This window comes from Podarcis vaucheri (genome assembly GCF_965113315.1).
Source record: "Podarcis vaucheri genome assembly, chromosome: 1".
NCBI lineage: Eukaryota > Metazoa > Chordata > Lepidosauria > Squamata > Lacertidae > Podarcis > Podarcis vaucheri.
Window position 1 is genome coordinate 132,380,528 of NC_138759.1, and position 23,505 is coordinate 132,404,032.

Below are 23,505 nucleotides of genomic sequence, written 5' to 3' on the forward strand. Positions count from 1 at the left end.
ATATGTAGTGTGTGAGTGTGAGTGTGTGAAGTTTGTACAAACTGAATGATTGGGGTGGGGGGTTCCTGCTACAGTGTGAAGGGAGTACCCTGTTGCAACAGTTCAATAAAGATCAGACTTACAAGCTGCTTTGCTTCTCAATATTCTCTGACCGACGGGAGAACCTACAAAGGACTCTGTAAGGGCTCTTGTGTCCCCCATAAGGAAATAAGGGCAGATTTTCGTTTATTACAGAGGCAAGGAACACAAAACATGTACAGAGCTGATTGCTCGAGAAAGCAAAGCAATTTAGTATAATGTGCCAAGGAATTAAGCGTCTAGAAAGCTTTTGCTCATTTCACATTCCTCGCCATACATACAAACACCATTATTTCCTACCCAGAGAGATTCAGAAAAGACAGTCTTCTCCCTTCTCTTCCTGAAACAGACACAGCTGGCAAATCTTCCCAGCTCACCACATTTGTAATGGCATTATGAGTCAAAGCCAAACCAAACAAAATTAATCTGAAGTATTTATTTCAAATGCTGTTTCCTTGCTTTGGCAATATTATGATTTTTAAAAATATGGCTGCAACACATTTGCAGCCTACATCAATGTAAATAATTTCTACCATACGTCGCAAAGAAATATAATGCACAGCCAATTACATGTAAATTGTTTTCTACAAACAGGATCCAAGCATGCTTTTACAAACAAGTCCCAATGGAAATATACATTCTGTCCTCCTTTCATGGATCGCTACTGCAGTGGCGAAGCCCCTCACACCTTTCCGAGCTGCTATGATATCCACAAGTGTCCCTCCCTGCTCAGGGGAGAAAGCTGTCAGCATGTTTTCCGTCCAGAGTTTGCAAGAGGAGGGGAAGTTGGGATTTCGAGGTGAAACGTTAATCTAGAGGGGTTTCGTAGATGAAAACATTGCAAGGGGAGCTTTCCGGTGATGCAAAAGACTGGGAAGACCTTTCAGGAGACAAGGCAAGGGATAGGAAGCTCAGAGGAAGACAGGATGGGGCACACGAAGCAAAGGGGAAAACAAAAACCTGAGAAAAAGGTGCGTTTAAAAAAGACTTGCGCAGTAGTAAAGCAAGAAGAGATCAATTGACTGGGGTGGCAGTGCTGAAGAAACCACCATATTTAAGGTCAGAACAGGCAGTATGCTATAATTTGAAAGGAATATAGTGGTGCTACCACTAAATATAAGGCAGCTAGACTAATATCCGACTGAGATTAAGTGAAATCAGGTAAAGCGGCTTGATGTCTGAAAGCCATTCTTAGTGAATGTATTGCTTTGCTTCTTTTGTAGAACAAAACTGTTTGCCTAAACCCTCTGGAAGTGCAAAATACCCATATCAATGTGTCTCTGTGCAAATCATTTCAGTGGACCAGAAACCTCACGTGCAAATGTCCTGCTCTGCCAAATTCTATAACTGGGACTGGTCCTACTCGGAGTAGACCTACTGAAATTAATGGGTTTAATTAGTTCTGCCTCTTAATTCCAATGTGTTGACCCTGAGGAGGATTATTGTTGGATACGACCTATAGGATTAAGGAGCCAGGTTTACTGAAAATGTTGATAAAGCTTGCTAGCAGGCTTATAAATTAACCTGCCTCATTGGAAGCAGTGCAATCCTTGCATTTAATATATATAATCTTAGACATCTTCAGCAGAAACTAAGCAAAAAAACCATAAGCAAAGGGGAAGAGAAACTGTCAGTTTTGTTCAGCAAGGCTCTGTGCCAAATATATATATATAATAAAGTATACTTGACTACAAGATTGCAAAGGTACTATGTTTTTAAAAGCACATCAAAAAGTGCATTTGCGTGTTGTTTTGTGTGACATTTCCCTATGCGGTTACTTCAAGGGAGAATCAATGTCTTTGTTTAGAGCCCTTGAAGGACAATGTTTTAATACTGAAGAACTATAAAATAAGAAGCCTCCATGACACACACACTGTCTTCCATGAACCTAAGTCCCTGCACAAACATCTTTCCTCCCTCAGTAGCTTGATTTTGGGGCGGGGGAGATTATCAGACCTTCTATTGTGTCTTTTAACAGTAGCTTGATGTGCAGAAATTGGCAGATAAGCTTTAAATGGCATGGGGATAAAGATCACAACATTTTAATGATGGCTCCTCACAAGCATGTGAATTTTGGAGACCTGAAAGTTTGGCAACCCTACGAACAATTGAAGTTGCTTATGAACTTCTGCTGTTTTGACCTCATTCAGACTTCCAACTTCTATCATTTGTGGCCAATGGTCAAGGATGAGGAGAGTGGCTGTACGCAACATGCGGATGACATCGCAGTGGCTACTAAACATGCGTCCTTTTACTAAAGAAGTTTTACCAGAAAAAATATGAAGCTCATGGTAGCTGAATGGGGTCAAAGCAAAAGGAGTTCCACCTGGGGAGCGCCACCTTTGCTACTCTTGTGTAGTGACGGCTGGGTTACAAACACTTCTGATGTCTAGATCTTAATAAGGTGGGCATATTGCAGAGTGAGTGCCGGTCAGGGAGAGATTTCACCCAGAGAAGTCTCCAGCTCAGAGGCTTCGCCCTGCTGTAGACTCAAAGAATTCCAGACTTGTTCGCTGACTGTCCCAGACCGGCTGACTTCCCAGAGGGTGTGCTTCACCAGTTCTGAAAACGTCACACTGAAACAGGACTGGAGTTTCTTGCTGAGGAGGACGTAAAGAATGGGGTTAAGGCAGCTGTTGATGAAAGCAAAGCTGACGGAAAGAGGAATGGCGTCGCGGAGCAAGTCGTGCCAGTAGTTATCGTGGTGAGCAGAGAGCTCAAGGATGCTGAATATTTGGTATGGGGTCCAGCAAACGAAAAATACCACCACCACAGCCAGAACAGTCCAGAAAAGCCTGCTGGAGGTCAGCGTGGCAGTTTTCTTCACCTGGCATACCAGAAGAGAGTAGCAAACAATCATGGTCAGCAGAGGAAAGAGGTAGCCGCAAATGAACCTTACCCAGGTCAGAACATGGTGTCTGAGGATAATAAGATTGACGTCCGTGGGATGGAAGTTGTTGTAGCAAATGGTGACATTGTTGTGTAGCGTAAGGGTATCTCTGAAATACAGCGCCGGGCTTCCAATGAGCGTGGCCAAAACCCAGATGAAAGCAATCATAAAGAAGGTGTTTTTGAGAGTCCGATGCCGGTAGGAGAAGACAGGGTGGATCAGATGGACGTAACGGTCAAGGCTGATGGCTGTCAGGAAGAAGACACTGGCAAACATGTTGAAGAGAGCAATGAAGGAGTTGGCTTTGCACAGCCACTTCCCAAAGGGCCAGTGGAAGCCCGTGGCCACGTAGGTGATGTAGAGAGGAAGGAAAAGGACGAAGATGAAGTCCGCAATAGCCAGGTTGAGGAACCAGAGGGAAGTGACGGTCTTGTCCCATTTAAAGCCCATAATCCAGATGACGATTGCATTGCCAGGCACCCCCAGGAGAAAAGCCACGCCGTGGAACACAAGCGACGCCACCTGTGCGTGAGTGAGGTGGGACACGGGGGGCTCGTCCTCTTCATAAGTTCCAAAGTATTCCGTGAAGTTGTCCTCGTAATCCATGAGATCTGCAGATGCCACGGTTGCTATTTGCTGAAAGGAAGGGGAGTGAAAAAAGGGTGGGGAAAACAAGAGGGGAAAACTAGCGCTCATCAAAATAATTAATTTCCCCTTGAATGCGCATAGCAATGGCCTTTTATAGCAACCTGCCAGCACCGATCTGCCATCTGTCCCGATCAAAGACCCAGCGATGCATAAACTATTTTACCCATTAAAATGTTGCTTTCCAAACCGAGACTTTCGGGTGCTTTAGTTTCACCCACACCATAAATTTAAAGCACCTTGGGTTCCCTCAAAGTATTATGGGAACTGTAGTTTACTAAGGGTGCTGGGCATTGTAGCTCTGTGAGGGGTAAACTACAATTCCCATGAATCTTAGGGGGAAGGCAGGTGGTTTAAATGTATTGTGTGGATGTGACCCAAATCAGTGCAAATGGCCAGTGTTGGGATGGGCTAGTTGGAGAACTATGGTTGTGCAAGATGTGGTCTAGCAGTGCCCTCCAACAAGCTCATAAATAACTGGTGCTTTGCCCAGGGCAGGGAAGACAGTTCAAATTGATTTGTGGGATATGGAGATTTGGGGTTGGATGGGAAAAGGCCCTGTACCTCCCTAACGTTCCTTGCCTTACTGCCTAGAACGGGGGTAGGCAACCTAAGGCGCGGGAGCCAGATGCGGCCCATTCGCCTTCTCATTCCAGCCCATGGATGGTCCAGGAATCAGCGTGTTTTTACATAAGTAGAATGTGTCCTTTCATTTAAAGTGCATCACTGGGTTATTTGTGGGGCATAGGAATTCATTCATTATTTTTTTTCCAAAATATAGTCCGGCCTACCACATGGTCTGAGGAACAGTGGACTGGCCCACGGCTGAAAAAGGTTGCTAACCCCTGGCCTAGAATGATCAAATTAATCACCTCTTTCTTTCTTTCTTTCTTTCTTTCTTTTCTTATATGTTATCTCCTCTGGAAAAGTAAAAACGTTTCAAAAATAAATTTAATTCAGTAAAAATGGCAATATGGAAAGGGCAAGACCTTCCTACCTTTCAGAACGGCTGAGAAGCTTTGCTACTTATTGTCCGTCCAAAGTTTTGAGTCAGCAGCTCTGGCCGGGCACTTTGCTAATGAAGTCTAAAACAGAAATCAGAGACAAAGAAAAGGAAAGTAAATAGCGTGAATGCAGGATGGAAAACATAACTGGAATGTCAGAAAGCAACAGCATGTGAAAACACATCACTATCAATCATCATCAAATTAAGAATTGGAGTCTTTCTGGAAGCTTGGTATGAATGGTTTGTGAGACAGAATTGTTCTGGGAAACTCAATGTAGCCCCGTTAAAAAGGCATAATTTGGTGGGGGGAATAGGTCATGGCTGTGATTTGACTGTAAGTGTAATACGGTGGTACCTCGGGTTACAAACACCTCGGGTTACAAACTCCACTAACCTGGAAGTAGTACCTCAGGTTGAAGAAGAAGAAGAAGAAGAAGAAGAAGAAGAAGAGGAGGAGGAGGAGGAGTAGTTTGGATTTGATATCCCGCTTTATCACTACCTGAAGGAGTCTCAAAGCAGCTAACATTCTCCTTTCCCTTCCTCCCCCACAACAAACACTCTGTGAGGTGAGTGGGGCTGAGAGACTTCAGAGAAGTGTGACTAGCCCAAGGTCACCCAGCAGCTGCATGTGGAGGAGCGGGGAATCGAACCCGGTTCACCAGATTACGAGTTTATCGCTCTTAACCACTACACCACACTGGCTACTTTGCCCCAGGATGAGAATGGAAATCGTGTGCTGGCAGCAGCGGGAGGCCCCATTAGCAAAAGCGTGCCTCAGGTTAAGAACGGTTTTGAGTTAAGAACAGACCTCCGGAACGAATTAAGTTTGTAACTCGAGGTACCACTGTATATTGTGAGTATCAGCCTCTGACAGTCTCCCACTTTACCTGTGGAGGTAAAGGACAGCTCTGTTCAATACCTGCATGCAAATACAGACAGGTACTACCACCTCCCCTTTTAGTCAATAAATTGTTTCTCAAGCGCGCCCATTTGGAAGTATACTGGATTCAAAGAAAAGAGATTTATAATAAATAATAATAATAATAATCATAATAAATTTTATTTATATCCCGCCCTCCCCAGCCGAAGTCAGGCTCAGGGCAGCTAACAACAATAAAATAATACAACATTCTAAAATCATTTCATTCTAAAATCAAATTGATGGCAACCATTGGGCTAGAGTTCTGTGAAGATTGCCAAAGGAGGGAGTCAGGCTGTGCCCTGGCCAAAGGCTTGGTGGAACAGCTCTGTCTTGCAAGCCCTGCGGAAAGATGTCAAGTCCCGCAGGGCCCTGGTCTCTTGTGACAGAGCGTTCCACCAGATCGGAGCCACAGCCGAAAAAGCCCTGGCTCTAGTTGAGGCCAGCCTAACCTCTCTGTGGCCTGGGACCTCCAAGATGTTTTTATTTGAAGACCATAAGGTCCTCCGTGGGACATACCAGGAGAGGCAGTCCCATAGGTACGAGGGTCCTAGGCCGTATAGGGCTTTAAAGGTCAAAACCAGCACCTTAAACCTGATCCTGTACTCCACTGGGAGCCAGTGCAGCTGGTATAGCACCGGGTGAATGCGATCTCGCAGCGAGAACCCCGTAAGGAGTCTCGCCGCTGCATTCTGCACCCGCTGGAATTAAATATGCTTAGGACTGGAGTGTAAAAGGTAAGCACCCAAGACATCACCCGAAACGCTTTAAGTGTGGCCCACAGATCAAGCCCAAACCAAATAAAACACAACTTTAGAGATTTCGTGCATCCCATTCAAGCATCTAGATTCACTCTACATCGATTTTCCACATGCAACTCAACATCATTAACTTTAATTAACTTCATTTCTAATGAAATCAAAACACGCCGTGCAAATCTTCTTTGAACAGCATGTGCAAGAGCGGTACGTTGGATTATGCATATAGGAGCAATTGATGGGGCCATTCTGCAAATTAATGTTAAAAAATGTTGATGATCAAACCCAGCTTGAGATAACTAAAGATTCATTCTGTTCACAGCGGGGAATGTTTCATTCCTAGGTGTTTAGTGTTTACACTAGTCTCTGCAGCGACGGAAACCTCTGAATGAAACCTGTGGTAAACAGCTTGTGCAGAGCATGTATTAGGAATGAGAATCTCTGCCAGTGGCGTAGTGTGGGGGGTGCAGGGGGGGCCGGCCGCACTGGGCACAACATCTGGGGGGGCGCGCTCGCACTCGCAGCTCTCTGCTCCTACCTGGCTCCACGGGTTAGGGGGCGCAAATTACCGTATTTTTCGCTCTATAACACGCACCTGACCATAACACACACATAGTTTTTAGAGGAGGAAAATCCGTAGGCATGCCACCCGTAGGCATTCCCTCCATAACACGCACAGACATTTCCCCTTACTTTCTAGGAGGAAAAAAGTGAGTGTTATGGAGCAAAAAATACGGTACTTGCCTTGCCCCGGGTGCTGACAACCCACGCTACGCCACTGATCTCTGCCACCCTCCTGAGAAAAGTATCTAAGCCACAGACACTGTACGAGTTTTATCAGGGTGGCCCCCATGTGCTGAACTTTACAGAAGGCAGCCTTCTGCTTCTCTGCTTGCATGGCTACCCCGCTGAAATCCAGTTTTGAGATTAAGAATCCTAAGAAGGGCGAAAGCCAGGCAGGAGTTTTCAAAGTCATCCATCAACGATGTTGGATGGGACTTTCATTTTATGAGGTATTTTATAATGTGACCCAATACCACCCATAGGGATCTTAAAAGGTAAAGGGACCCCTGACCATGAGGTCCAATCGTGACCGACTCTGGGGTTGCGGCAGTCATCTCGCTTCACTGGCCAAGGGAGCCGGCTTACAGTTTCCGGGTCATGTGGCCAGAATGACTAAGCTGCTTCTGGCGAACCAAAGCAGCGCACGGAAACGCCGTTTACCTTCCCACCTATTTATCTACTTGCACTTTGACGTGCTTTCGAACTGCTAGGTTGGCAGGAGCAGGGACCAAGCAACGGGAGCTCACCCCATTGCGGGGATTCGAACCACCGACCTTCTGATCAGCAAGCCCTAGGCTCAGTAGTTTAGACCACAGCACCACCCGCGTCCCATCTTACTACCCAGCAAATCTGGGTAGTAAGTTTGCTGAAGTCTCCTCACCTTCTGACCCAAGCTGTGATAGATCAGACAAGTTCAAATTATTTCAAAGACTGATTGTGCTTTAATAACTTTGTCGGAATAAAGAATGAATAAGAAGCAACAGAAGACAAACAACACATACCAAGATTTCTTGCGTGCCTCCCTTCTTTCCTGCTCTTCGTTATTTAGTCCCGCCATTCCAGATTTTACCCATCTCTCTGCTGCTTGCATCTATTGGACCATAGCATTTTTCATCACTTTTCTCTATCTCCATCCAATTTGGGGTGCCTCTTTCTGAATAGCTCTCCAGAGTTTTGTCTGCTCCTTGCCTTGCTGATAATCTCTCACCTAGTTCCTCATCTTGCTGTTCCAGCTCGATCAGCAAATTTGGTTCCTCGTTTGGACATTTGTCACATGCTGCCCTTACCCAAACCCTTGCATTCATCAGCTTTCTATTTAGACCTATTGCCAGAGCATGCTTGGTGTGCCTAGCTTTGCTTCTGTTGTAAGTTCCTGTCTGCTTTTAGCTATGAGATGCTGTTGGACTCATGATTCCATGCCCCCATAATCTTGAACCTTCTAGATTTCCCCTTGATCAATCCTAAAATGACCTATCAACTATATACTTATATTTATATAAAAAGGTAGAGGCACCCCTGACCATTAGGTCCAGTCATTGCCGACTCTGGGGTTGCGGCGCTCATCTCGCTTTATGAGCCAGCATGACAAAGCCGCTTCTGGCGAACCAGAGCAGTGCACGGAAACACTGTTTACCTTCCCGCTGGAGCAGTACCTATTTATCTACTTGCACTTGGACGTGCTTTCGAGCTGCTAGGTGGGCAGGAGCAGGGACCGAACAATGCGAGCTCACCCTGTCACGGGGATTCAAACCGCCGTCCTTCTGATCGGCAAGCCCTGGGCTCTGTGGCTTAGACCACAGCGCCACCTGCGTCCCACTTTACCCATTCATATTTGTCTGTCCTTCCATCTATCTGTTCTCCCATCCCCAATCCATTCATCTCTAAACACACGCATCAAGAATGATTGAGCTGTATTTGGCCTTTCTCATCCAAATTGAAGAAGACACTTTCCTTTTCTAGAAAAAGAGGTGCCACAACTCACCACGAACGCCTCCCTTGTTCTCTCATAAATGGCAATGGTGCCCCACCGGAGAGGTGGCGGAAGTTCTGGCTGAAAATAAGCCCCGGCTAAAATAATTTTGTTTGGGTCCCTCCCTGCTCTGGATAAATTCAACATTTGCAAAATATTTCTGTTCCAGATTTAATTGAGATACACGCAAGTCATCATCTCTCCCTTGGGGGCGTGAATTCTGCTCAAAATAACAGCACCACCCAGATGAGTCATTTTTTAAAAAATATTGTAAACATGAAGAAGTCTTCTAAACAGCTGCAGTTAAAAAGCAATTTTGAGCATAAAGGGAAGTTTTTGGTGAATATAAAGGGAAAGTGAGGGGAAATAACTATATTTGTCTGTGGACTTCAAAATATTATATATCAGGGAAATAGACTTTTTGCCCACTTAATTCAGAGCTAGCTTAAATAAAGATATAGGCATGGCCCTATAGACGGGCTGCTGTTGCTGCTGCTGTCTTAGACTTAGGTAAAGGTAAAGGGGACCCCTGACCATTAGGTCCAGTCACAGACGACTCTGGTCCATGGGGTCACAAAGAGTCGGACACGATTAAACGACTAAACTACAACAAGAACAGACCTCCAGAATGAATTAAGTACAGTGGTGCCTCGCAAGACGAAAAGAATCCGTTCTGTGATTCTCTTCGTCTAGCGGTTTTTTCGTCTTTCAAAGCAAGCCCATTGATGGATTAGCGGATTTGCGCTATTAGCGGCTTTTAGCGGCTTATCGGCTTATCGGATCAGCTGATAAGCGGCTTAGTGGCTTAGAAAAAGGGGGAGGGGGAAAAAACCGCAGGAACTTGCAAGACATTTTCGTCTTGCGAAGCAAGCCCATAGGAGATTCGTTTTGCGAAGCACCTCCAAAACGGAAAACTCTTTCATCTAGCGAGTTTTCCGTCTTGCGAGGCATTCGTCTTGCGGGGCACCACTGTACGTAACCAGAGGTACTACTGTACACAGCTTCCATTCTAAACATGCACTCTCTTAGAGATAATTTCCATTGGCACAACTTAGTCTTCTTCCTGACTTGAACCGCACTGCCAAAGCTTCCCCTAAGATTCCTGGTCTATCAGTCACACCATTCCAGGTACTAAAGATCATCACAGATAGAAAGGACTTGTGGACCTTGGAAGAGGTTCAAGAGTTGGCGAGTCTACAGGAACAGCGAGAGTCTCTCTTGCCTTGACTGAAGAGTGAAGACAGAAACTTCTTTCTGTATCCCAAGGGTCTCTGGGTTCATCATGTTTTAAGGCCCAAAGAGAGCGAAAGGAAAATGTGTAAAAGCAGCAAGACATGATCCCATCTCTAATGCTGCAGCCAAGAGAGAAACAATCAGTTCTGGGCTACTTTTCAAAACTTTGTCTTGCACAACCCAAGGCTTGCCACACAGAACGTGGAAGGGAAAACGTGAGGCATTTTGACAGAGCTGCACTCCTGAAATGAACGTCCAAATTCCGTTTTTCCTAGCTTGTTGCATACCCTTCAACATTCTTCAGATGAAAATAGGGACATTTCTCTTCTTGGTCCTCCCCTGCAGAGCATTTTCTATCAGAAGAAGGGCAAGTGTCACCACTACAACACTAACGGGGTGCAGCAAACAGACCCTCCGCCATCTTAAAGAAAAAAACCTTATCCCTGGTGTGTGTGTTTTTTATTTAATCATTTTTTCAATACAAACAAAAACTGCACAAGGCACATACAACAAAAACCATAATAACACTACTAACACAATTACACAATAACCTAGACAGCATCTTAAAAAGCAGAGACATCACCTTGCCAACAAAGGTCCGTATAGTTAAAGCTATGGTTTTCCCAGTAGTGATGTATGGAAGTGAGAGCTGGACCATAAAGAAGGCTGATCGCCGAAGAATTGATGCTTTTGAATTATGGTGCTGAAGGAGACTCTTGAGAGTCCCATGGACTGCAAGAAGATAAAACCTCTCCATTCTGAAGGAAATCAGCCCTGAGTGCTCACTGGAAGCACAGATCCTGAAGCTGAGGCCACCTCATGAGAAGACTTTGGCCACCTCATGAGAAGAGAAGACTCCCTGGAAAAGACCCTGATGTTGGGAAAGATGGAGGGCACAAGGAGAAGGGGATGACAGAGGACGAGATGGTTGGACAGTGTTCTTGAAGCTACCAGCATGAGTTTGACCAAACTGCAGGAGGCAGTGGAAGACAGGAGTGCCTGGCATGCTCTGGTCCATGGGGTCACAAAGAGTTGGACACGACTAAACAACTAAACAACAACAACAAAACACAATTTGACAATTCAAATTTGAATACTGATATACCTATGACTACACCTTTCTAACAATATTTCCCCACCTCTCCTCCCCCTACTTCCCACCACTGTCCGCCTTATCGCTTAAATATTCCTTCCAGATTTCTTCATATTTATCCATTCTTAATTTGCGTCGACATGCAATTTGTTCGTAGGTAACTAGTCTGTCCATATTATCAATCCACGTGCTCAATGGAATCTTTTTGCGGCTCTTCCAATCCATCAAAACAAGTTTTTTTGCTTCTAATATGGCATGGTACATCCATTATTTTCTTTTACCCCTTGTAATCTTCCATGTTTCCAGAATATAATTTAGAATTAAATTCAATCCCTGGTTTTATTTTATTCTTTGGTAGATTTACAAAAAGAAAAACACGCATCAATAAATAAATTTTCAGAAAGCATTAAGCAAAACAAAACAAGGCCCCTTGTGTTCTGCTCCACTCGCTTTTTCTTCCCTCCCAGAGCGGTCCTGCCCTCTGCCTGCCCCTCAGACCCCACATGCATTTTTCTGGAAACTTCCAGAACAGAAGAGGAATTGGATGACACTTGCCCTTGCTCATGGAGATGTCTGTGTGGATTTTCAGTGCCCTTATGACCTCTATATGCAGTCCTGCACAGGAACTGGTCCTGCGGCAGATAAAAGGATAGGAGAGGAAACCTGCTGTATTAGAAGTCAAGGTTAAGACTAACTACAAAGCGCAGTGAGCTCTAGGTGAGGCTGGGCGTAAGGACAGTTCCGAAACTATGATTGTTCCTGTTAAGCTGTGGGCGAACATATCAAACGACACAGCGATTCTTCAAACAGCTCTTCTTTATTCTGAGGCCAGAACTGAACTGAGCTGAAGGGCTCAGTCAGCCTGCTTATATAGAGCTCCAGTACCTTGTTACTGTAACAACTTTCTAAAACTATCCAATCACTGAACGTCACTTTCGATCCTTCATTTGCATAACTATCTACAGTATCCCCCTGCTGGCCCAGGGTGAGAACTTCAGTACATAACAGTTCCAGCTGCCAGGGATTTGGCACAAGCTTGGAGATCGGACTATATTGCTCTGATCCTTAATAACAGAGCTAGCTAACCATTTTTTTTTCTGGGCTGAACTGGGGTGCTGACTTTGCAAGAGCAAAGCCCAAAACCAGAATATGTTTGGAATGGCCTTTTTTGGCTTGTGAAATCTGTTCTGCTTTGGGTGCTCTCCTCTACCGCAGGGGGGGCCCAAACTTTTTTCAAAGAGGGCCAGATTTGATGAAGTGAACATGCATGAGGGCCAACCAAAGTTGTTGAGTCACGGGGGCCGGATTAAATCGACCAACAAACCAGATTGGGCCCCCAAAACGGACTTTGCACATTCCTGCTCAAATTAAGTGTTACAGGTTAGCCTCTTTTATGACGTTGCTTTCTTAATTTTATGGATCTGCTATTATTTTTTTGCTATTCGTTGTGAACTGCCTTGAGTGAAAAAGGTGGGGTTTCAAATGGTTGCAATAAATGGGGGGGGGGGTGTGCAATGATTTTGCTCACTCCCTTCCCCAAGTGCACAATTTGCTGAGAAACCTTTTCAGCCATTCCTTCTCAAATCCCTCCTTTTCCCCCAATGCAGTTTTTCTGTGCACACACTATAAGCATAGCACATTTCAGTTTCAAATATTCTGATTATTTCTACTGGTAGTTAAGTATTTTTATTTATTGACTTGATTTGGGGTGGGCCAGCTGCCACCCCCCCCATCTCCCTGCAGTCCCCAGCAGCTAGCATTCAGGGACTTATTGTCTCCAACCGTGGATGCAGAATCTAGGTAACCCAGGATTAATAGCTGCAGATGTGAGGATGTTCTGCACAAACCTCGGCTGTGTACACACCATATACCGTATTTTTCGCTCTATAAGACGCACCAGACCACAAGACGCACCTAGTTTTTGGAGGAGGAAAACAAGCAAAAAAAATATTCTGAATCTCAGAACCAGAACAAGAGGGATCGCTGCGCAGCGAAAGCAGCGATCCCTCTTGCTGTTCTGGCTTCTGGGATAGCTGAGCAGCCTGCATTCACTCCATAAGATGCACACACATTTCCCCTTACTTTTTAGGAGGGAAAAAGAGAGTCTTATAGAGCAAAAAATACGGTACTTAAAGTACCCCATGCACTGACCCTTCACACTGATTTTGGTCACATCCACGCCGTATATCTAAAGCATGTGGCTTCCCCCCAATAATTCTGGGAGCTGTAGTTCACCCTTCACAGAGCTTCTGTTCCCAGCACCCTTAAACTACAGTTTCCGGGATTCTTTCGGCATACGCTTCAAATGTCCGAGGTTTGTGCAGCCCCATTCGCAGTCCAGAGAAGCTGGGCAAGGAAATCCTATTTGCTTGCCCGCGTGAGCTTCCCAGTGGATCGGGCCCACAGTGGAGCACGTGCGTCATGTGGGGTAAGCCGTGCCAATTGGGTGTCTTGATTTAAGTGACAGAGGGAAGGGAAGAGGTTATCCAAGCCAACATTATGCCATCGATGATGGCGCCAAAAAATGTCCTGGCAGTGGGAGAGGCCGGGAGTTGGAAGAAAGTTATTGGCTGGCAGCCAGAGGTTGGGTGGGGAAGCCAGGGTGAGTTCAGGGACAGCAGAACGGTCTCTGCGGGAAGGGAAATATTCAGAATATTGAAGCCAAGGGCTTTTGGTTCTTCGACATGAGTACAATTCCCTTGCAAATCCTTTTACCTTAGGCTACAAAAACCAAAGCTCCGGTAAAAGCAGGCATGTCCAAAGTCCATTTCGGAGGCCTAATCCGTGTTTATTTCCTGGGGTAAAATGCAAAAAAAACCTCAACAACTTCAATCCAATAAAAAGCTCAACTTATGGCCGGCCCTTTATTCGGCCCTCGCGCATGTTCGCTTCAGAAAATCTGGCCCTCTTTGAAAAAAGTTTGGACCCCTCTGAAAGGGATGCTTTCTAAGGAATTATTTTTTTTAAAGGAAACAAACATTCCTTCCTTACATAAAAACCAACAACAACGAAACCAAGTCAAGTATTGCATTTGTTTGTTTTTAAATGAACAATGGGATTTGGCACCCTGAGTTGTAATGGTGAACTCACGTAATGGTGAACCCCAAGGGGGGTTAGGCAAATTCGTGGATGATAGCTTTATTTTTTTAAAAAAAATACTTTATTAAATTTCCAAAAACAAAGTCAAATAAAACATAAACTCTTACATCCAGCATCTTAATGTTTTCTTATTTACCCTGCGCTTTGTCGCGCTCGGACTTTCTTCCTTCCCTGCTTCGCCTTTCACAAATTAACATCCACTCTTACAGATTCTTATTTACACTCCATCCACATCACAAGACTTAGGTAAACCCTGCTACAGTTTTTAAGCTTCTACAATTATTCCATATATACACAACAAATTTACTCCACTCCTCTTCAAAATTTGTTACTTTTTGGTAACTAATCTTATAAGTCATTTTCACCAACTCAACATATTCAAACATTTTCATCTGCCACTCCATTAACGTTAGGATCTCCTGGGTTTTCCATTTCTGGGCCATGAGAATCCTAGCGGCAGTCGTAGCATACATTAATAACTTAGAATCCTTTTTTCTTACTTCATCTCCTATTATCCCTAGCAAGAAAGCCTCTGGTTTCTTTGGGAATGTATATTTAAACAGTTTTTTCATTTCGTTATATATCCTGCCCCAATTTTTTTTTTCATTTTTTCGCATGTCCACCACATGTGGAAAAGTTCACCATCTTTTAATTTACATTTCCAGCAGGTTTTGTTGCTCACTCTATACATTTTTGCTAATTTAACCGGGGTAATATACCACCGGTACATCATTTTCTTTACATTTTCTTTTAAGGTAGAGCACGCTGTAAACCTCATACCTTCATTCCATAGTTCCATAGCGGAAGATAGCTTTCAATGGCTACTAGTGAAGATAATAATAATAATAATAATAATAATAATAATAATACTTTTTATTTATACCTCGCCCTCCCCAGCCAAGGCCAGGCTCAGAGCGGCTTACAAGCAATCATAAAAACAAGTTGAATGATTACAACTTAAAAACAAAATTAAAATACAACATTAAAATATTGAAACATTAAAATATTAAAATGTAGCCTCATCGCAGGAGGAGAAGGAAAGGAAAAAAGAAAGAGGGAGGGAGGGAATCAAATTGGCTCCAAGCCAAAGGCCAGGTGGAACAACTCTGTCTTATAGGCCCTGCGGAAAGAAATCAGATCCTGCAGGGCCCTGGTCTCATGAGGCAGAGCGTTCCACCAGGCGGGAGCCAGTGTTGAAAAGGCCCTGGCTCTGGTTGAAGCTAATGTAACTTCCTTAGGGCCTGGGACCTCTAGGGTGTTGCTATTTATGGACCTTGAGGCTCTCCGTGGGGCATACCGGGAGAGGCGGTCCCGTAGGTACGAGGGTCCTAGGCCGTGAAGGGCTTTAAAGGTCAAAGCCAGCACCTTAAATCTGACCCTGTACTCCACCGGGAGCCAGTGCAGCTGGAAAAGCACTGGGTGAATATGCTCCCATGGCAGAGACCCCGTGAGGAGCCTCGCTGCAGCATTCTGCACCCGCTGGAGTTTCTGGGACAGCTTCAAGGGCAGCCCCACGTAGAGCGAATTACAGTAGTCAAGCCTGGAGATGACCGTCGCATGGATCACTGTGGCTTCCCAGATCGGGCAGAATGCTTCAGGACACCAGCTGCATGGAAGAGTGTGATTGTTCTCATGTCCTGCTGGTGTGGTCTTCCCAAAAAGTCCCTTAGAATCAAAGAGTTGGAAGGGACCTTGAGGATTATCAAGTCCAACCCTTCTGCAATGGAGGAATATGCAGCTGTCCCTTATGGGGATCAAACCTGCAACCTTGGTGTTGTCAGCACCACGCTCTAACCCAGGCTTCCTCAACCTCTGCCCTCCAGGTGTTTTGAGACTACAATTCCCAGCATCCCTGACCACTGGTCCTGGTAGCTAGGGATCATGGGAGTTGTAGGCCAGAAAGGGCCGAGGTGGAGGAAGCCTTCTCTAACCAACTGAGCTGTCCACTTGGTCTGATTGGTCAGTGGAGCAGATGGGCCTTTGGCTGCCTGATCCACCAATGCGTGACGTGCAAGGATTAGAGTCAGTGTGATTATCGCCAAAGTTCTGCAATCTGATTTCCAGAAATCCTACCCTCTTTGATGTTGTTGTTGTTTAGTCGTTTAGTTGTGTCCGACTCTTCGTGACCCCATGGACCAGAGCACGCCAGGCACTCCTGTCTTCCACTGCCTCCCGCAGTTTGGTCACACTCATGCTGGTAGCTTCGAGAACACGGTCCAACCATCTCGTCCTCTCTCGTCCCCTTCTCCTTGTGCCCTCCATCTTTCCCAACATCAGGGTCTTTTCCAGGGAGTCTTCTCTTCTCATGAGGTGGCCAGAGTATTGGAGCCTCAGCTTCAGGATCTGTCCTTCCAGTGAGCACTCAGGGCTGATTTCCTTCAGAATTGAGAGGTTTGATCTTCTTGCAGTCCATGGGACTCTCAAGAGTCTCCTCCAGCACCATAATTCAAAAGCATCAATTCTTTAGCGATCAGCCTTCTTTATGGTCCAGCTCTTACTTCCATACATCACTACTGGGAAAACCATAGCTTTACCCAACGCTAAAACTGAAAACAAGGCAGCTGGGGCTTCTGTTTCCTGTTTCCTCCTTGTCACCTCGGCTACCTGATCTGCAGCACACTTGAATTCTTGTTTGTTATGACAGGCAAACGAGGACAATAGGCAAAAGGAAGATGAAGAGGGAGAGGAGAACGGCTGTGTTGCCTTGCTTCCTGATTCACAGCACATCCAGCCTTCCCCTATTTTAAAGTGGATTTGGAGCTCTTGCACAAGAAAGCTGCCCCCAAAAGATCAGAGCTTTTGCAATAAAGGGACAGGGAATATTCAGTGGAAATAGGATTTGCTTTGATGCAACGTCATCTAACCTCCCTCAAATTTTTCAGAATGACTGCTTATTAAGCGTCCAATGTTATCTCCTTTCCCTGCTGACAAATCAGGATGAATGCTCAGTAAACCATCTGAAGTGGCTTCAGATACAGCGGTACCTTGGTTCTCAAACTCAATCCGTTCCGGAAGTCTGTTCCAAAACCAAAGCGTTCCAAAACCAAGGCACGCTTTCCCATAGAAAGTAATGTAAATGGATAAATCGGTTCCAGACTTTTAAAAACAACCCCTAAAACAGCAGTTTAACATGAATTTTACTATCTAACGAGACCAGTGATCCATAAAATGAAAGCGATAAACATTGTACTCCAGTCACACAATCAATCAATCAATCAGTAGCTGAACTGGGTTCCAGACAGTCACAAAAACAAAACAAAAACAGCTGCGAAAAGAAAAATAAATAGCAAAAACAGACAGACCTCAGCATAACGGAAGTGTGGCACTCAAATCGGAAGCATAACACTCAAAACGGAGCACGTTCAGCTTCCAAAAAAAGTTCGCAAACCGGAACACTTACTTCCGAATTTGCAGTGTTTGGGTTCCAAGTTGTTTGAGTCCCAAGGCGTTTGAGAACCAAGGGACCACTGTATAAAGGTGGAGACATCTGGCGCCCTTGATATTTTCTTATAGGAGCAACCTAGGATTTATTTATTTATTTTACTATTTTTGGTTGAGGAGGAGGATGTGGCAGAACGGACTGCACCACTTCAGTCTACAGGTGAATTTCCCCCTTTTGTCCAACGTAAACAAAGAAAAAGAAATCTCTTTGCAAGAGAAAACTAGCACATCAGCTCTGTGCCACCTGTGCTAGCATTCTACCCGCAGGGAACTTTTAACGTAGGGAAGCCTTTAAAGAGGTGAACCTCTAGGTACAGTCTAAAACGACATGGTTCATGCAAATCTCTGATCTGCAGAGAATATTGGGGTGTGCATTGACAATAGGCATCCGCACTTGTGGCCCTCAGAATGTCACCTCATTCTCTACCGTATGCGGTCTAGGACCCTCGTACTTACGGGACCGCCTCTCCTGGTATGCCCCGCAGAGGACCCTAAGGTCCATGAATAATTATGGCTTAAAGGTCCCGGGCCCTAAGGAAGCCGGACTATCCTCCACCAGGGCCAGGGCCTTTTCAGTGATGGCTCCGACCTGGTGGAATGCTCTGTCCCACGAGACTAGGGCCCTGCAGGACTTGATCTCCTTCCACAGGGCCTGTAAGAAAGAGCTATTCCGTCTGGCCTTTAATTAGCCTGTTCCTCTATTCCTTTTTCCCGTTCCTCTTCTATGAAGAAACCCTTTCTGGGATCCCACATTTAAATCCTTCCCTAGTCTCCTTGCTGGCCGTAGTAGGACCAACTTGTGTGCTGACTGGGGTGGTGTTTTTTTCCTTCCTCCCGCCCCAAATGACCCCTGAATTTTTGAATTTTATTGATATTGATGCTACATTTTATATTGTATTTTATGCTGTTTTATGCGGTTTTTAAGTCGCATCTTAATGTTTTATATTTGCTGTTAGCCGCCCTGAGCCGGGAAAGTAAGAGGTAAAGGGACCCCTGACCATTAGGTCCAGTCGTGACCGACTCTGGGGTTGCGGCGCTCATCTCGAGGGAGCCGGCGTACAGCTTCCGGGTCATGTGGCTGGCATGACTAAGCTGCTTCTGGCAAACCAGAGCAGCACACAGAAATGCCGTTTACCTTCCCGCCGGAGCGGTACCTATTTATCTACTTGCACTTTGACATGCTTTCAAACTGCTAGGTTGGCAGGAGCAGGGACTGAGCAATGGGAGCTCACCCTGTCACGGGGATTCGAACCACCAACCTTCTGATCAGCAAGATCTAGGCTCTGTGGTTTAACCCACAGCGCCACCCACATCCCTTCTGGGCCGGGTAGGGTGGGGTATAAAAAAAAATTATTATTATTAAAATTATCAAAGCATGTGTTGACTGGACCTTACAAAGCTCTCTTGCCCGAAAGAGAAGAAAGTGTGAGCATGAGAACAGAAGACAAAGCAATAGGGTGAAAAGGAGCAGGAAGAAGGGGGACGAGAGAGCACACTTAGAGCTGTTTAATTGTCTTGAGCCAAAGCCCTACCTTACACTTGGAGGTCACCCCCGAGTCCAAAAGGAAATGGAAATTCTGGATTCGGCTCAGCAGGAGCGCTTTCCTACCACTTTCTTCTTTCAGATGATACTGGAGACAGAAGGGAAATAACTGCCGTGTTAATCTGCAGCGGCAGGGAATCTGGATGGAAACACTTGCTTAGCAATTTACAAAGCTGTGCAAGCACATCCCAGCCCCAAGGATGAGTGTGGGTCAGCGCTGGTGTGGAAGAGGAAACCGCGAGGCAGGCAGACTATTCGACGTTGCATCCTTTTACATAATTAGGGCTGGGAGGTAGAGGTCTCCCAAGAGGTATGGGAAGGAACCGGAGAAGTTTGTCCCCTCCCACCCCGCATCCAGCAATATAGAAGCCTAACAAAACATGACATTCGGTAAGGTTCAGTGGCTGTGCCCCCTATTGCTGTCCAAAGGTAATAAGCACTAAGGCTTGCTTCTGTCAACAGATGTGAGCAACCGTCTGAACACCGAAAGCCAGGGAGAAACGATCAAGCATAGCTTTCTGTTAATAAGCCTCTTTTCTACATGCAGTGGAATAACATTTCATCGTATGAGCCTCTACAGTGGTACCTCGGGTTAAGTACTTAATTTGTTCCGGAGGTCCGTTCTTAACCTGAAACTGTTCTTAACCTGAAGCACCACTTTAGCTAATGGGGCCTCCTGCTGCTGCTGCGCCACTGAAGCACAATTTCTGTTTTCATCCTGAAGCAAAGTTCTTAACCTGAAGCACTATTTCTGGGTTAGTGGAGTTTGTAACCTGAAGCGTATGTGACCCGAGGTACCACTGTATTTGCAATCTGACATGTATGCCCCTAGATCAGGGGTCAGCAAACTTTTTCAGCAGGGGGCCAGCCCACTGTATCTCTGACCTTGTGGGGGGCCAGACTATTTTTTTTTGGGGGGGGGAGAAATTATACAAATTTCTATGCCCCACAAATAACCCAGAGGTGCATTTTAAATAAAAGCACACATTCTACTCATGTAAAAACATGCTGATTCCAAGACCGTCCACGGGCCAGATTTAGAAGGCGATTGGGCCGGATCTGGCCTCCGGGCCTACCCATGCCCTAGATCATCTTCCATTTGTGAGGGCTATTATGCCCAGCCCTGCTCCCAAAGTACAGTGGTACCTCAGGTTACATACGCTTCAAGGTTGCATACGCCTCAAGTTACAGACTCCGCTAACCCAGAAATAGTACCTCTGGGTACTTTGCTTCAGGATGAGAACAGAAATCACGTGGTGGCGGCATGGCGGCAGGCCCCATTAGCTAAAGTGGTGCTTCAGGTTAAGAACAGTTTCAGGTTAAGAACAGACCTCCGGATCGAATTAAGTACGAAACCAGAGGTACCACTGTAACTGCTTTAGCCCAACATGATCACTCTTTTTTGCACAATAATAATAATTTTATTATTTATATGATGCCCATCTGACTGGATTTCCCCAGCCACTCCGGACAGCTTCCAACATAATACTAAAACACAAAAAACCCCTCAAACATTAAAAACCATTGTCGTTTACCAACCGAAGAAAGAGGATCGGCGATTAAAGCCAAAAATAAATATATAGTTGCCCAGTTGCAAAAACAAACCAGGCTTCACGTGCAAAAAATAATAATCAAGGAGAAAGAGAGCCAACCCAACTTCACAGTGTAAAGTGTCCCATAATCTGGGGCAACCTCTGTCTTCCAACCCAAGAATGCTTCAACCCTTGATGGGACACAGAGAAGGACTTCTCATTCTGATCTTAGGGAATGGACAGCATAGTATCGGAGGAGGCAATCACCAATCTATCCTGGACTTGAGCTGTTAAGTTGTGGGTGAACATATCAGACGACACAGCGATTCTTCAAACAGCTCTTGTTTATTCACCGGCCAGAACAGAACTGAACTGAAGGGTTCAGCCAGCCTGCTTATATAGAGCTCCACTAGAATGCAATAGTAACCATTTTCTGTAACTATCCAATCATTGAACGTCACTTTCGATCCCTTATTTGCATATGTGGACCTGAACTATCTAGAGTATCCCCCTGCTGGCCCAGGGTGAGAACTTCAGTACATAACATGAGCCATTTAGAGTCTGAAAGGTAGTCATCAACACTTTATAGAGTTTTCAAAGTGATCATCTATTTGCCCAGAAGCAAACAGGGAGGTAGCCACCAACACATCCTTGCAGCTGCATTTAGTATCTCCATCGGGCTCCTGGCCACAGCTGCCACCCGGTCATCCAAGTGCAAAACCAAGTCCAGGAGCAGAAGAATCCAGTTCTTCAAGGGGAGTTGCTAACTCAGAGCCCGTCTCCTTCCTGACCAGGAGCACCTGCCTTGACATACTTGACTGTAGTCATGGCTCTCCAGGTATTGTTGGCCTCTGGATCTTCCAAAACATTCATCTCTTCGCAAATGATGAAGAATATCCTCCACAACTTGCTCACCTACATATGCAGTTCTCCCGAATGAAAGGAACGCTCCTTGATGGTTTTTCCTGAAACCAGAGGGCATCCTTGAAACGGAAGACGGGTCTGTGCTCTCCTAACGAAATACTTCCGTTCCAATAGCTTTCATAGCCAAGGTTGTGTTTCACCAAATGTATCAGGAAGCTGCCCACACATCGCTTCACATAAACAGAAGAGGAGCATTTCCAGGAGGTCACTGTTTTCGGGTGTGATGCAATCACAGGCCAGCAAATTCAGGTTGCACAACTAAAGTAGACTTGGAACTTTTGTGTGACAAACCTGCTCCTCCGTCCCCAAATAATACAGACCTTTTGCCATAAGGAATGGCCAAGTGTGAAATAGCATTTGCTTGATGCACCTCCTCACAAGTAATTCAGAATAAATAAATAAATAAAGTTGTTGAATCTCCCAGAACAGGGGCGCCCTCTCTCCCTCAGAATTGTGGGTGCCTATCACCATAATACAGATGTGCAACATCACATGCACACGGTTGCACGTAGTGAGTGTGGTGTCACATACTCGATGTGTAGGTGTGCGTGTGTGAGGCAGATGAAGATGATGGAATTTATGGAGCTGGCTGATCTCACCGGGAGCATCTGCGACCAGAAAGAAGAGGACTACCAAGAAGACTGGAAGAAATTTAAAGACTGTTTGAACAAATATTCTAATATTAAAGAAATGTAACCACTTGAAAGAACCAATCAGGCCTAGGATTAAATTAGACTTAAATATATAAATAAGAAAATGTACTATAAGAAAGGTAAAGAAATTGGAATACGACTGTAATATTGTTTTATGAAATAATGATATTGGAAACTGCTACATTCAAATTAAGAGGAAATTCAGATGGAGGAGATTAGACGAAGTCAACTAAAATGTTTATGAAAATGGATTTTAATTAATTAATTGAGTTTCTTTTTTCTGTTTAGGTATTTTAAGTTTGTTATTCTTTTTTCTTCTTTTTCACTTGTCTATTGTGTTGTTGCATATTTTCTTTTTTGTTATGTCTGTTGAAAATTAATAAATATTATTGTCAAAAAAAGAAAAGAAAAAGGTGTGCGCATGTGATGTCGAATGCCTGCATTGCTGCTCTTCTTCCCCAACTCTGCAGGCAGCGAGGCACCATTTTCTGCAGGGAGGGGCTCGGGCTCGGAGGCAGAGAGATTCTGCCTCCACGTCTGAGGCCCCCCCCCCCCGGACAGGGTGCCTCACTGGCTGGCTGCGGAGGACAGAGCTGAACTTTCTCGGAGGCAGCATTGCAGTGGCTGCCTGCCTGCCTGCTGTGCTCATTGACTTTGTGGGTGCCCCCGTCCCCACAATTATATGATTCTGGGTGCCCAAGCATCCACAGCCCCCTGGAGTTGGCTCCTATGTTCCTGAAAAAATTAATCAGGATAAATGTTCTATGAACAGATAGCCTGAAAGCAAACCAGGCTATAGAAAGACATCTTTAGGTCTGCTTTGAAATTATACTTTGGCTACTGCCTGCTTAAAGGTAAAGGTAAAGGGACCCCTGACAGTGGCGTAGCGTGGGGGGTGCAGGGGGGGGCCGGCCGCACCGGGCGCAACATCTGGGGATTAGGATTAGGGGGCGCAAGTTCACGGGTTAGGGGGCGCAAATCCACGGGTTAGGGGGCGCAAATCCACGGGTTAGGGGGCGCAAATCCACGGGTTAGGGGGTGCAAATCCACGGGTTAGGGGACGCAAATCCACAGGTTAGGGGGCGCAAATTACTTGCCTTGCCCCGGGTGCTGACAACCCATGCTACGCCACTGACCCCTGACCATTAGGTCCAGTCG

The 23,505-nt window shown here is 45.4% G+C and overlaps 1 protein-coding gene across 11 annotated transcripts in view; it reads right to left on the reverse strand.

Annotated features, from left to right (window-relative positions):
• Nucleotides 1–499: 499 nt before the first annotated feature.
• Nucleotides 500–23,505, reverse strand: part of CMKLR2 (chemerin chemokine-like receptor 2) — a 36,651-nt gene continuing 13,645 nt past the window's right edge. For 2 of the 11 annotated variants that reach the window (XM_082209095.1, XM_082209099.1), the window contains exons 2-4: nucleotides 19,228–19,326; nucleotides 4,603–4,698; nucleotides 500–3,597 (exon numbers count right to left, since the gene is read on the reverse strand). In XM_082209095.1, the coding sequence (XP_082065221.1) occupies nucleotides 2,510–3,574 (1,065 nt within the window). In that variant the 5' untranslated portion in view covers nucleotides 3,575–3,597; nucleotides 4,603–4,698; nucleotides 19,228–19,326 and the 3' untranslated portion in view covers nucleotides 500–2,509. Of the gene's footprint in view, nucleotides 3,605–4,602; nucleotides 4,699–7,861; nucleotides 8,331–8,841; nucleotides 9,066–19,227; nucleotides 19,678–23,505 lie in introns of those variants that run through there. The other 9 variants (XM_082209103.1, XM_082209104.1, XM_082209102.1 and 6 more) reach the window with 8 other exon arrangements.